At 48.0% G+C, this 15,179-nt stretch overlaps 1 protein-coding gene across 2 annotated transcripts in view; it reads right to left on the bottom strand.

The window, feature by feature from the left end:
• ALDH1A3 (aldehyde dehydrogenase 1 family member A3) overlaps positions 1-7,495 on the bottom strand; it is a 42,338-nt gene extending 34,843 nt beyond the window's left edge. Inside the window, exons 1-3 of one of the 2 annotated variants that reach the window (XM_021406965.1) lie at positions 7,336-7,495; positions 6,616-6,773; positions 5,620-5,718 (exon numbers count right to left, since the gene is read on the bottom strand). In XM_021406965.1, coding sequence (XP_021262640.1) covers positions 5,620-5,622 — 3 coding nt within the window. In that variant the 5' untranslated portion in view covers positions 5,623-5,718; positions 6,616-6,773; positions 7,336-7,495. Of the gene's footprint in view, positions 1-800; positions 952-5,619; positions 5,719-6,615; positions 6,774-7,335 lie in introns of those variants that run through there. The other variant, XM_021406963.1, reaches the window with a different exon arrangement.

The following is a 15,179-nucleotide window of genomic DNA, read 5'->3' as shown; positions in this document are numbered from 1 at the left end:
GGGAGTGCTGGAGTGGAGCTGAGCGCTCCTGCAGTGCCAACAGCACTTCTGAAAGACAGGGCTCTCAAACGGAGTTTGAGGGGAGGCTTAGAGTGGCGGGTTCTTTGGCTTCTCCCAGAGCCAGCCCGCAAGGAGCTCCACAGGGGCCATCCATACTGCTTGCCTCACAGAGCTGCCAGCAGGCCCCAAGCCCACCTCACAGCCCTTCCACATCCTCCTATGGACACGGCCCTCCTGTGCTCCCCACTCTGTGCATCCCCACAGGGACGGCAGCCAGCCCCCTGCCATCAGGGGCCTCACACAACAGCCCTCTCAGCCCTGCCCAGGCTCACCCATCTAAACAAGGCTTTACAGAGCGCTGACATGATGCTGAGCGCTGCTGTTGGGATTTACCAGATGGGTTCTGCAAGTGGAGCATGGGGCAAAATGGCCGTCAGGGCCACAGCCCTCAGCGAGCCCAGTGCCAGGGCTGGAAGGGCCTGTGGGCATCTGGAGCAGCACTACAGGTTCTTTTTATTAAGATAAAGAATATTTTTTGTTTTTGTTTTCAGATTTCAGAGGTTGGAGCAAGTGCAGCTCTCTAGAAATGACACAGAGACCCACTTGCTCTGGTCACTCAGCCACCCTTACACCACCATTACCCCGCCGCCTAGGGCAACAACAGATGATAAAACAATAAATAAACCCCATGCTGAAGGAATTAACAAAAAACAACTTGAGAAAGAAAAAGCACCTTACCACCAGCCCAATTGCCCCAAACACAAGGCGACACCGCAGCGAAGCCCACCTCCCCAGCTCACCTTGGTGTACTTCACCTCCAGGCCCCTCAGGGGCCGTGGCAGCGGCGGCCCCTTCTTGTCAGGCTGCCCGTTCTCCACCGCGCCGTTGAGAGCAGCCATACCCACCCCGTCGAACCCGCACCACACTTCTGCCGCTGACAGCTCGCGGCGCCGCCTTAAGAACCCCGCCGCCCGCTCCTATTGGCTGCCGAGCCGTCACGGCCCGCCTTGGCCCCGCCCCCCCCAGCCGCGCGGCAGCGGCCCTCAGGTAACGGGCGGCGCCGCCGAGCCGAGGCGCTGCGGCCGGCGAAGGGTCGGGGGGCGCCCGCGGGCCGCGCCTGCTGCCTCGGGGCGGCGGTTGGGGCTCCTCGGGGCGGCGGAGACCCTGAGGGCGACGGAGAGCCTTCAGGGCGGCTGTGGAGGCCTCGCGGAGGGATGGAGGCACCTCAGGGCTTGGGGCGCGCGGCCAGTTGGCCTGCGCCCATCTGAGCGCTCCAGCGGAGGGGCCCTGAGGGTGCGGCCTCCAGCGCAGTGCTCGTAGCACGGTGGGGACACCGAGATGGATGCTTGCTGTCACGGAGTCCTGAAGGATATGGAACATGTCTAAAGTGACAGATCTCGGCTCGGCGCTGGAATGAGTTCATTTTACATTGCTTAACTTCCCTCTGAATAAAGTATGCATCGGGCTCTGCAGGCGGGGGGCCAGGACGTTGGGAGCACCCTCACACCCACACACACGCTGAAGATAATGCAGCATATTTTCCATATAACGAGTGGCAAGGTGCCAGAAGTTATCTTACAAAATGTTTCACAGAATCCGTAATCCCCAGCGCTAGTCAGCACTTTGCTGTTCCAGCGCTCAGAAATAAAGGCAGATCGACTGTGATATCATGAGTGTTAGTGCTGATTCAGAAGGGAAAGTACCACCAGTGAATCAGATCCTGCTTCCTGGAGCCCGTGGGATGCTCCCCAGGTCCCCTCTCCTGGTGGAAGCCTACCTCATGGTGCTTGGTCATGAGAGCTGGCAGTCACACTGGGAGCCGTTCTTCCTGCTACCTACACGCCTTTACCGCACTAATTGCTAACATGATTTCGTTTGAGCTGTCAGTAGTACAGGACTTATCCCGCATGGCAGAAGTAAGGTCACATCTTCTCTTCGGTTATAATTTTGTGGCAATATCCTCATGTGCAATGGCACAATCAAAAGAGCATCATTAGAAAATAAGGGGATGCAGTACAACAGCAGAAACGTTTACTTCTACGTTTTTAACTTTACAATTGCTATTTCATAGAATCATTGAGGTTGGGAAAGCCCTCTAAGATCTCCAAGTCCAACCCCAACCCACCCCACCCTGCCCACTAACCACGTCCCTCAGTGCAACATCTCCACGGTTCTTGGACACCTCCTGGGACAGTGACTCCACCACTTCCCTGGGCACCCTGTTCCAATGCATTACCTCTCTGTTAAGAATTTTTTCCAACCTAAACCTCTCCTGACACAAAGTCATTACCTCTTGTCCTTTCCCACAAAAGCAAGAAAAGTATCAAAACTAGAAAAAAATTCTTAACTAAAACTACACATAATCCTGGTCCCAGTAAAGTGGAAGTTGCATCCAAACTATTCTTGGATGTCATCAGTGAAACTACAAGGTGAGTGATGCGACTGCACAAATAAGAGATGGAAAACATTTCTGTCTCTTCTCTCTGGAAGAGGCATGGCCACAGATCCATTTCAGGGCTGGTGTCACAGTCTGGCAGTGGAACTTTGTGTCTCAGATAATTTGCCAGTTTGGATTTTATGCTAATGTATTGTAAGACTACAGGTAATAATTTGATGCTTCAGATATCAGAGAGTGGGGAATAGATTGCCACAGAGGTAGCACAATACCAATAGAATTAATTCATTTCCATCTGCCTGTACTTTGCCCACAGAAACACTCAGCAGACGTGGAAAGTGCTTCTGTAATTAGAGAACAAAATATCTGGATGAGGACAAATATGAGTAAGAACTTTCAGGACAAGCAGTGTCAAAGGAGTCATTCCACTGGTTTGTATCATATGGAATGACCTTGTCTCTCACAAGGAAGTTTTTTTTGCAGGGCAATCCTGGGAACATTATTTTAGGTACTGTCACTTCTTTGAGTTAATGTAGGTGCACTGTGAGATGCAGCTAAGGTAGAAGTTCTGGATGCAAGGTTTCAGGGTATAGCACTGCTTTAAAAGGCTGTACGAAGTAAATGAATTGTGAGTCAGTGGCATATGGATGAGCTGAAATAATAAGCTTTGACCAATATACATAGCTGTACACAATATGTCCCTTAGTCATGTCACAAGTAGAGTAACAAAACGTTCCTCCAACAAGTTTTGCGGACACTGGTCCCTTGTTGGGAAACTCTGTCCTACCATAAACCAGACCAACACCACCAGCCTCAGGAGATGAGTCCTCTGTGGCCACTGATTGTACCAGACCCACCACAGAGAAAACACTCAGTCCTCCATCCTGCTGAGTGGGGAGCTCAGTGGGAGATGCCCTAAAAGCAACAGCAGAGTCCGTGTCAGAATGAGTGAGAGGCGTTTTATATTTGTTCCCATGCTCCAGGAGCACCACACCACCATTCACGTGGAAGTACTGAAAAAACGGGTTTTACCTAACTTTGTAACAGTTCATAAATGTGTCAGAAACAGGGAAAAAGAGGAAAAGAGTCTGTTAATGAAAGGTCACGTTACTGTTGAGTCACCTTACTACGTTCTACTGTTGCAGCAGTGTTCACAGAGATGTCTGCAATATGTGCACTGACTGCGATAACCAAATTCCTTGTTGCTGTGCTTTTCCACAGAGCCATGTCTCACAGAAAATTTCTAGACTCTGAGTACACCAAGCTCCCTTCCAACCCAAGCTATCCTATGATAGGAGTCTACGATACGATTGTCTGTCAGCCAGTGCAAAGATTGCCTTTCCTAATTTGGGTCGGACATGTGCACTCCTAAGTCTGCCACCATAAGTTGGATCTGACCGCGCTGTTCTGTTCCAGTCTGTCTGTGCTGAGAGCCATCCCAACATGTGTTTGTGCTACGAGGGAGCAGTGTCCCTATCTGCTGCATGCCATCATTTCTGCAGAAATTAATTTGCTAGAATTCCCAACCTTATCTAGCCACAAGAAAGGGAATATTCTGGGTGGTAACTCCTCCTCCAAACACACCCTGTCCTACATCCTGACACCACACCAGGAGTGCAGTGGGCTCGTACCCAGAAGATCAGTGAAGATCTCCGTATCACCTGAGATCACGATGGTTCTGGGCAGCTTTGGCATCCTGCCCTCTGGATGGACACAGACTTGGCAGTGGGCGGATACTCACCTGCAGGACCGTGGTCTGCACCTAGCCCCGTCAGCAGTGGTGTAGCCAGTGAGAGCTACTGTACAAGTCAAACAGTTGATATTTACAAGATACTTTGCATTTATTCCTCAGCCTATATTCCAAGCTGAGCAGAACTTCTTCAGCTGTATAGTTAGCGTGGCACAGAGCCAAAGCTCATTCTTCTTATTTTACATACACCCCGAAGCACATACACACAAACATGAATGCATGTGTGAAACTGTATACTCTGACAAGCTACCGAGGCTGTACGCTTCAGTACCCAGCAGCCGGGAGTGACCAGAATTTGCCTGTTTGTGTACACCCTGATGAGTTGTAATTGAGTGATCAATGCCCTTTTCCTACAGGCATGCCCCTCAGTCTGCACCAGCCATGGTTGCCACTGAAAATAGCAAAATGAAATAGCAGCTCCCCTCGTGTTTTATCCTTAATGTGCAGAAACAGGACTTTTTTACTGCCTGTTGTTCAAACTGCACTTTGGGCACAAAATTATTCACTTCCATATGTTTTTGCCACGTTGCTTACCGTAGCATTTTCTTTCCCACTAATTCTGAGAGGATGCTGACCCCAGAGAACACATGGCAGGAGGTGATGAATTCATAAAAGGACTTCACTGTGTTGGATTCAGGGTGTAAGTCACCTACAGCCTGAGCACTTCAGATGAGAGCGTTCAGAGCTCAGCTCTCAGTGAGCTCAGCTCCAGCTGTAATTGCACAACGCACAGGATCTGCAGATCTCCCACCTAAACACCCAGATAAGGCAGAACACACAGCCCACAGGGCATTGCTCACCAGGGGGTTTAAGCTGGGAACTTGCTTATTTTTCAGTGCCAGATTTTGCAACCTTATTATTCCTATAACTTTGTTTTCTGGCTGTAGTTTTCTACCACTTGAATTCATTTTTCCAGACTTGAAAATCACAGATTTCATCCCTTTTGGTCAAATTCACCAACAGGACACAGGAATGGTCCCTCAGATACCCATCTAAAAAGGCTATTTATTAACAAATGTACCTAATTGCTTAGCTGTCTAATGGTAATTTCTGCTGCTTAAAATTCTGCTTCTACAGGTTTGGGGATTTTTTTGCTATGAGTGCATTGAAGCCAAACATGCCATATAAAACAAGGGGAAGAAATGGTAATAACTGAACTGTGGCACTCAGCAGTGAAACGCATTGCAAATGACAAAATGTTGATGAAAATTTCTGCCATTTTATACCAGACCAAATTCTATTCAGCATTCACATGCAATTTTGAAAGGACTGCAGTCTAGAAATAGGACCCTTTTTTTAAAGATCGGGCTGCTGCAAAGATCCATTGGAAACCGAATGTCCTACAGTTCTTTGCTTTTTTTTTTTTTTAGTTGATCCAACCTTACTTGAGCTGTGCCAAATGCTACAAGTGGAGAAGGGTTGTATGCACTGTGTGTGTTTGGGAGTTTGAGGCAGCCTTACCCCATAAACTCACCATTCTCCAGTTTTCCTGTCACCTTTCTTGTGCCCTCTCAGGTTAAGGCATCTGCTGAAGAAGAGTTTGGTTTTCCATTTCTCTCCATATCCATGAAATCTGTCAGTGAAGGTAAAGAGAAGCAACGCAAGGTACTGCAAGGTGCTATTTGGGTAAGCTTGGCAGCCTATTGGTCACCCTAAACATGTCCTCATGGTGCAAAACAAGATGTTAGGGGCTCAAGATTGAAGTCAGCCCTTTTATACTTTGTAATTACTTCATGAAGCAAAATACTCAGATTAATTTTCTTCATGTGTGTCATAGGTATTAAACCAACTGTACAGTGGACTGGCCTTCTCTTTAGTTTTCCTGCCTCCAAAAATAAATTGGAAAAGGTAGTGGCAAGGAAATAACAAACAGCTGAGTGTTTTGAAGTCTTCAGATTAAAAGAACTTCTATTTCCTTTTGCCATCACTTCTCTCTGCCAGGGCCAATGCTGGAAAATGAGGAGAGTGGGAGCAGGAACAGAAGCAAGTGCACGATAACCCACTAAGATAGCAACTGCACTGGGAAGAAGTTCAAGGACCTGTTTCATTACGAAGCATTCAGTGCGTCTGGCACTGTGAGCCGCAGGGAACCACTCCCCGCATTGATTCAGCGATGCAGACCTGAGCATTATTTGCCTACAAACAGCTATTGTTAGCAGGATCAGTAAATGAGAAAAAAAAAAAAAAAAAAAAGCAAAACCAAATATGTTTGTTTTCTCTCCCGGATCGTGTTGCTTCCTACTTTCTCTTGATAAGAGGCACGCGGGGTGGGTGCCCAGGCTTTGTAAGCCACGGTTGCCTTGTCAGGAACTGAGGAGCCTGAAACGTGCTCTCTTCTTCTCTTCCTTCCTCCCTGCTTCTTTGCTCTCACTCATCATCACATCTGCTCCAGGCCCAGTGCCCACCCGCCCTGCATTAACGCCCCAGTACACACAGCTGACACAGCCAAACGCCTTGCGATGCAACGTACCCAGTGCTGTAACGTCTTCTCAAACCAAGCGCCTGCAAACAATTTTGTTTACAGGAAGAATCATTTGGCTTTGTAATGCTTCTTAAGAGCTGTGCCCGGCCAGCTTAGCCACTTTGGGTCTTCCCAGGGAAACAGCTTTGCAGAGGACGGTCAAGAATCTTGAAAATACAGAACAGAGCAGGTAAACAAATGTCCTTACAGAAGATACCATCTCAGGCCTTGATCCTCCAAACTCGCCCAGGCTTAATGTTAAGCAGACCCAGATGACTTCAGCAGAGCTCCTCACATGCCTACAGCACAGAGCCTTTGCCAGATCAGAGCCTTTATGTCTAATTGCAAAATAAAAGGCAACTCTCCCAGTCCTATCAGCTGTAATGAATTGTTATTAACAAAACTTTTTAAAATAGCCGTGGGGCAGATCCCAGGCAGGCCCACTGGGGATAAAGGGATGCGTGCAGGCTTGTTGCAACAGGACCTAGAATTACTTTTTCTTGGACAAAGCACTGTGCCAGTCATACGAAACGCTGACAGCGCAGCGAGGTTGTTTTTCTAGGCTCTGACCTGTGCAAGGCTTTTGTGGTTCTTTGCACACCCCTCTGTTCGCCACCATTGGGGCTAAATCCTGATTTTTGCTTGAACTGTGGGTTAGGCAATGTTCTCCTCCTCACCTTGGGCGCGCTGTCTATAACAATGTATTGATTTCACCACATTCCTACATACCTTGGCGAGAGACAGCAAACCAAACCAAACCAGGACACTTGTCTTGCACACTGGGTCCGCGTACATGACCCGGCCGTGGGGGTCCCATCCGTGTTTCGAGGTGACAAAAAGGAGCACAATGAGCCGCATTGTCCCTCAGCACTGCTTCCACCAACGGCGAGGCTGGGGCAGAAGAATCTGGGGGCACAACAACAACAAAAAATAATAATAAAAAGAGAGAGGAACGCACCCAGGTCTGCTGCTCGCCTTGCTGCCCGCTAATGAAGAGCCAGCCCAGGGCCCTCATTAGGGTCCCGGGGAGCGCACCCAGCCCTCCGCGGAGCGCCGAAGGTTGCGCGGCAGTTCGGGGCTGGCGTTTGCACCTGGGGCTGCCGCTTTTTCATGGATTTTAACACATGCAAACAAGAGCTTTTGTTGGAGGGGACAAAGGCTGTCCCGGCGCGGGGCTCTCCCCAACACTGCCCGCATTGTTTCCCCTCCGTTGCTTCTTGTCACCCTCCTTGTCGGAGTTTAATGAGGACAACGAGATTTCGCAGGCTCATTTCTCACTTCAGCAACTTTCTAACACTTTCTTAACGAGGGAGAGGGGGCGGGAGGGCCCGGGGAGCTGGGGAGGAGCCGACCGGCCCGGCCCGGCAGAAACCCGCACCCCGGCTCAACCGCTTCGCCCCATTAAAACTCCCGAAAAACCGAGAGAGTGGGGGACCCCGCAGGAGGTGGGCAGCGGCTGGGTCCGTCCGCACGGCTGGCAACCAAGCGGTTTCCCGGTGCAGGTAGCGGTCCCCGCAGCAAAAAGCTTTCCCCGGGCTCTAGCTCCGCGCTGGAAACCCTCAGTTCTCCCCGCCGAGCAGCCGCGGGGCGTTAATAGACAGATGCTGGCGGGAGGATGCTCCCCAGCAGCGTCGGCACCGCGGAGACCCCTCCGGGCTCCTGGGAGCTCCGCTAGGGATGTGCTTTTCCCTCCTTCGGGTTTCGGGGAGCGTCCCTGCGTCCCCCCCACCCCGTTTTCCTCCCTTGCTGGTAGCTGTGCAGTGGCCGTGGGGCTCCCGGCGCACGGTGCGGGCACGGTTCGCCTTCGCAAATCCCCGCCTCGCATTCCCTTTCCCACGGCCGACATCTCCCCTCCGCCGTTTTTCCTTCCTTCCCTTCCGTGAGGCGTTCGGAGAACTCGAGAAGTCGTTTAATGCGAAGGGATTTTAAAACACAAAAGTATTCGGCTAAAGAAAAAAAAAATCACACCCCGACCGCTTAATTAAATATTTACCGAAGGAGTCATTACGGCCTGCTGGGTATAACAGAGAATTTATAGGTTCTCTGACCACAAAGAAATTCAGTAATTACTTTTTTCTGCCTTACAATGGGATGGGTTGAGGGTGGAGAGTGATAAACTTAACTCCGTTCCTGGGCTTCTGCAGATTAGCCTTTGGCATTCGTCGGTAAACTGCGAGTGAATAGAGACTGTGTGACCACAGTGCCTTGAATTAGGGACAAACATTTCCTCTGTGCATTTTAAATAACGCTGCTGCCAAATATTTTGTTACCAGAGATCATTATCCTTTGAATGAAAACTGGAGGAGTAAAGGCATTGGTTTTGTCTTTGCTGGTGTGGAACAGACTATATGATATCTAGAACAGCAACAAGCTTTCACAAATTGCTATATGATTTCTACTGCCAGGTTCTGTGATATTGGATACGACATAAAAATAAAAAAGCCGGGCAGATAGACACAGAAAGTCACAGAAACCACCTGTATATTTTGTTTCAAAGGGAAATCTCAGCTATTGTCTTACTGGCTCTGGTTCTGTTAGGCCTTGGATCTGCTTAATCTTTAAAGCTATTCAAACAAATTGAATGATACAAGGCGAGTCTTCTATAATTAATCTGGATTCTTGAATTTTGATACAAACTTTTATGTAACCGAGAAGTTGCTCCCTTTTCCTTGCAAAGGCACTAAATAGACACTAGGTCCTTCTGTTGAGATCGCTACCACAAACAAAGTCGGAAAGAACAAACCTGGACGTTTTCCCTCAGCGGGGAAGAAAGGGAAGTATGTTAGAAAGAGACATAAACCCGAAGTCATGGGAGAGCTGGTGGTGGTGCCTGGACAGGGACCAAGGCTGGAAGTGGCGTGTAAGCTACGAGCTGCATGAACGTGCTCACAGCTCTCACGTGGATCTTTTGAAATGTTTCCTTCAGTACAGCCTGTCCCCAAGAAATGGCAGTGGTGCTGTTGTGCATGGGAGAACCAGTGACTGTAGCCCTGAGCTGCCACTGCAGATGATGAAGCTCAAGCCGTGGTCTGTCCTTTCTCAAACCGTGCAGTTTGCTCTCAGTATTCATCAGAAATACTCCGGAACCAATATTTCACAGAGCTGCACATCCTGGGATGAGGCATCCCCCGACATGACTCCGCTGTAGGGGTCGATATTTTGTCTGGGTGATCAAGAAGCAAAGAATGATGTCTTTTTTTCTTATTCTTTTTCTTTTTCTTTTCTTATTTTCTTTTTCTTTTTCTTTTTCTTTTCTTATTTTCTTTGACATTGGCTGTCCAGTCTGTAACTTTAGTGGAAAATCAACACACAGAGAAAGGTCAGCAGACTTGGACCTGCTAAATAACTCACAGCTTGCAGGTCTAGCTCCCACTGACGCTGCTGGTAATACAGTCACAGAAGCAGCACACACTCGGTGAAGGCAGCTCTCCACATCACCCCATGTCAGATCTATATCTCTGCTTTTGCTCTCTACAGGTTTCTTCTCATCCAGATTTTTCTTTTTGTCACATAAGGTGCAGGGACAGAATGTAAACCTTTTGGTTTTGAAGCTGGTTTGCCTGACAATGATGGTTTATATGGGGGTGGTCTATGGCCAGGGAACGCACGTGGAGCGGTGGACAGTTGCTTGGACAGTTGCTGCTGGTTAGTATGCTGCCATTGAGCAGTGTCACCTCCAGCCCTTCCAGGTGTAGTGCCAAGCCATGTGCCCAGGGCTCTCTTTAACCCTGCCCCTGCTCACATTACCCCTTCCCCCAGAAATGCCCAAGAGTTGTTCTCCATTCTCTGCAGAGGTGTCACCTCCTCAGTGCTGTCTAAAGACCATTTGGACTGCAGCTGTTCATTTTAGGACAGGAAAAGAAAGACAACACAGGCCAGGCCAGTTTCCTGGCCCCCATGGAAGAGACAACCAAAAGCTGCCCATGCCATGGCCCAAGCGGGATGGCTTCTGGGTGCCAGCAGCTCCCAGCTTGCCACCAACTCCAGTGCCACCGGGTCCTGTCACAGCTCCTCAGTGCTGGCCCCAGAGGCCGCGGCAGATAACCCTCTCCAGGTGTTCCGCTGAGAACAAAGGGCCTTTTCAGCAGCTGCTGGGAAGGAAGAAGCCTCCTTGCTGGTTGCAAAATGGCTTTCCTGGATGGCAATATTTGGTTACAGTAAGATCTGTTATTTCAGAAGAAGCCCTGCAGAAGGGAGGGTAATTTGACTCAGGCACGTAAAAAAACAGTGCGGGGATTTGTCCCTCCTTCCTCACAAAGTAGAGAAACAACACTGAGTTGCAACGTTTTGCAGCAGAAGTAGAGTTTGGGACCATCTCACCTTGTTATACCCGCTTCAGGCAGGGTGAGCTTGTTCACCATCCTATTGACACAAGGCTACCTGCAGAGCACACAGAGTAGGTGCATTCCTTTTCATAGAGCCATGGGAAGAGCAGGTCTTGTACAAGTTCTCCCCCAGTATTGTCCATATATCTGCAGAAACCTATGGTTTTGTGCCAGCTGAAGGCCGTGTTCTCCTGTAACCCTCCCAGTGGTTATGATCTCCTTGATATCCTCCCTGCATGTTCCTTTACCGCTGCAGCTCAGTTTCCCCTTATGTCTTCCCCACACTCCATAGGCTGCTCTAGTTGGTACTCTCTGATAAATGGAAGATCATAGAGCCGTTAAGGTTAGAAAAGAGCTCTGAGATCACCCAGACCAACTGCCCACCTACCACTGACATTGCCCACTGCCCATGTCCTTCAGTGCCACATCTCCACGGTTCTGGAACACCTCCAGGGCTGGTGACTCCACCTCCTCCCTGGGCAGCCCATGCTGGTGCCCCACCACTCTCCTGGAGAATAACTTTTCCCTAACATGATTTAAAATTATTTCCCTCACTTCCTTCAGTTAGAAGTGGGAAGGATAACGCAAGAACCTCTCCACACCGAGAAGGCATTGCCCATCTATGAAAGAACAGCAGAGGGAGGCTGCATGAGCCCAGATGCGTGCGCTTAAATGGAACGGCAAGGACGTGTAACATTTTTTAATGTCTTCTAAACTCACCATGACAATTCTTACATATTTATTTGTGAAGCTGTACTTCTTAAGTAAATGACAGAACACTAGCTCAGAAACTGTGCTTTCCAAAAAAGCACTGTTATTTCTTAATAAAGACAATTCTACCCTAATTCTTCAAATGCTCCAACTAACATCTATACAAATAATGGGATTTGGCTGAGTACAGTTAAATATATTTGATTACTTCCCTTTTATCTAGCTCTAGGCTTACTGTACTTTTCCTTGGATGGCAAATAAGAAGCCCTTTTCTTCTAAGTGACAGCAGGGGAAAGAATCAGGTTGCTAATTTACCTGAGACCCAGGAGTGTGTAATGATAGATGTGTGCTGGAAACTACTGAGTGGGCTTTCTGATTTTGGGGGGAGGAGAGAGGTAAAGCGTGAGATTCGTTAATCTTTCGCATTGATTGCACTTTTGCTGGTGGACTCTCACTGCAGTAATTAAATGCACAGCAGGAAATGAATGTTTCAAGGAGATCCACTGGGACCTAACAAAATGTGTCAGAAAGGAAGCAATTAGAGTCAAAACAGGAAAAAAAAAATCACAGTTTTCTACATAAAGAGAGGCACATCCTGCTTGTGAGTACCTGCAGGATCCCTCAAAGAGAAGGCTAGGTTTTCCTGTGTTGTTGGTGGAAGCAATCCAAAGGCCAGTGCCCACATAGCCCTGACCATTTTGATTGATCATTGTGTGGATGTTTGGTAATGGTCTTCATCTCAGAGCTTTCTCAATGGCCAGCGCTGGGTTCAGGAGCCAGAGGGCACTGCAGGGACCACTCGATTCTTTGCATATCGGTGAACCGAGCCCTTCATCAAAGTCTTCCTGAACACATGCAGAGCAGGAGGAGAAGGAGGTTGCAGGCAAGCACTAATGGGCCATGAGCGACTGTATGGTTTGGGTTGTCTTTGAAGCCTTCCCAAGGGAAAGCAAGGAGTGGCGCATGCCCACAGTTCCACCCAAGGGAAAGCAAAGGATGGGACATGCCCACGATTCTACCCAAGGGAAAGCCGAAGGTGGAACATGCCCATTTTTCCACAGTGACTGGCCGAAATGGGTTTGATGCACAAGCAGCTTTGGGTGGAAAGTCAAGGAGCTGGTGGCCGTGTGCAGCTCTGCTGGGAGCAGCTCCTGCAGTCCAGAGCTCTGTGGAACTGGAAACAATGCAGTTCATGAAGGCCACTTGTAATAATGTTTGGGAGAAAGAGTTTGTTCTGATGTAAAACTACATAATTTTAGAAAAGTTCTTAATATTGCCTGATAAATGCTGCTGCCTTCTTGTTCCTTCAAAAGCTCTGCATGCTAGTTCTTCCCCTGGCTCCGTTTTGGTTGGTTCAGATGTAACATCAGCTACACAGAAATTCACAAAGATGCCATGATTTCCTCCAGGCATATTTCTATATGACTGCACGTACAGCAAATCCCAATTCATCAATCCCAATACATCTACAGGATCCCCTGAGCAGGAGAGCAGCATTTGTCTTCCTTCATTACTCCACAGAAAGAAATCACATTGTGACTTTCAAGTAGAAAAAAAGAGGAATAATAACATGACCCAAGTGCAAAAATATTTTTTTTTTCATGAACTATACCAATGAATTGGAAATGCATGTAGTAAAATGAATTGCCAAAAGTATCAAATATATGTGTTTTCAATAACTTTTTTTTTTTGTTACCTAGTAAAATATTTTCCTGGAGAAGGGTTGTTAAAGCCCTCTGTGCAACATAAAGGTGCAGTGATGTATTGTCTCAGAAGTGGTTTAACGGAGTTTTGGGGTCCTATTTTTGTACATATTTTCAACACACGCGGTACATGATCAATTTGGATTTATAAAATGCCATATATTTCTTTCTAAGCAATGATCTTAAGTTTTAAAGAACGCTGCTTAGTTCGGATTGCTTGTGTGTGTTTGTATTTTGGCAAGGCAGCAAATAACATACAATATTTCTGTCATTTGAGTAGAGTATTCTTTAGATTTGCCAAAAGCAGGCCTTTCTAAAGACCGAAAGGTGCCAGATCCATACACCTTGAGCTGCAGCACGAGAGGAGGAGGACAAGGCACAGCGGGCAGAGGAAGCTTGATGCTGCCTTTTGCAGAGTGGAAGGCAGGTTTTAAACTAGCAAAACAGATCTTCCTTCAGCTCAACCTCTTTGCCTCAGTGAAATGGTTTCAAACCTGCATGTGTGCATGAGGCCAGCATGGCCAGCAGGCTGGGGGTCATGCCAGCTCCTCCTCCAGGCTCTATCCATCTTGCCATGAAAACCAACCATCAGCATACTGGGAGCTGGAGAAGAGCAAGACCAGCTCCCATCATCAGCAGGAGCTCATCCTTGTCACCTCATCACTCCAGGCACAAGGTGGGAGCAGAGCCATAATGCCACCTCCATTAGCCTTGTGCCAGCCTCCTCACCAGGTAGTAGGTTCCTTGCCCTCCACATGCTTCTTCCTCAGTGCTTCCTTGACCTCCTAACATTGCATCCTGCCTAATCATTACCAGGATCTCACCTGGAGGCAGCTGCAAGATGCTAATTGCAATGTGTCAGACAGTGCTTGCTAAGAACAGTTTTTTTTCCCCAGGTCACACTCCCTAGAACTAACCTCACGTGATAGAAAGACGTGTGATCATGATTTAGCCTTATTCTGATCTCTGTTCCCCTGCTTGCTCTATCGGTAACCGAGACCAGGGCTGTGACACAGCTGCTTGGTACCAGCTCCTGCCCATTCATTCATTCTGAAAGGCAGAGCCCTGTGCCTTGTTCACACCTCTGCTAGCCCCACAGATCCCTTGTGCTGAAACCTCTGTGCCAAGTCACGATATAACATTTCATTCAGAGATTTTTCTCCATTTTCTTTTCTCCTTTTTGCTTTATCTCTTCCTTCCATCTCCAGCCTGTCAGGACTGTCACATACCTGCGGCTGACAGGTAAAAAGATCAGGAACTTTGATGTTGTAAGGGATATTTTATCTCAGGTAATTCTCACCAATTCATACATTATTGTGTAGGATATCCAAGGACTCAGAGTGTGAGCAATGCCTTTGTCTGGTAAGATGAGAGCAATTTGCAAGCTTTTCTGGGAACAAGGTCCAATAAAGGGACTTCAGAGATATAATCTGTCAGTCCCATTGAGCAGCACTGTGACAGCAACCTGATGATTATTGACAGTTTAAGCATCAGGAAAGGACAAGGCTGGGGGCACGCGGTTATTTGTAGCAAGACATTGTTTGCTGGGGCAGCAAAGGAAACCCTTTGTACCCAAACTCACCCTGGTTTTGCTGAGTGTCCCCTCACACAACTGACTCAAGTTGCTCTTCACCAAGAGTTTAGGAAAGAAAAAAAAACCCTCTACATTGTAACCTGTGGTTCAGAAAGGTGAGCTGGCTCATTATTAAATGTATTTCTGGGTTAATTTGGGCTCCTCACTAGACAAATATTTGAGTAATTTATTTGCAAAGGAATACGTGTCTTTGTTTTCAATAAATATGTTGGTGTTTTAATAAACTTACTGAACTCCTCT

Source organism: Numida meleagris, chromosome 9, assembly GCF_002078875.1.
Source record: "Numida meleagris isolate 19003 breed g44 Domestic line chromosome 9, NumMel1.0, whole genome shotgun sequence".
NCBI classification, from domain to species: domain Eukaryota; kingdom Metazoa; phylum Chordata; class Aves; order Galliformes; family Numididae; genus Numida; species Numida meleagris.
Note: the sequence above shows the minus strand (reverse complement) of the source record. Positions and strands in the feature narration are given on the sequence as shown.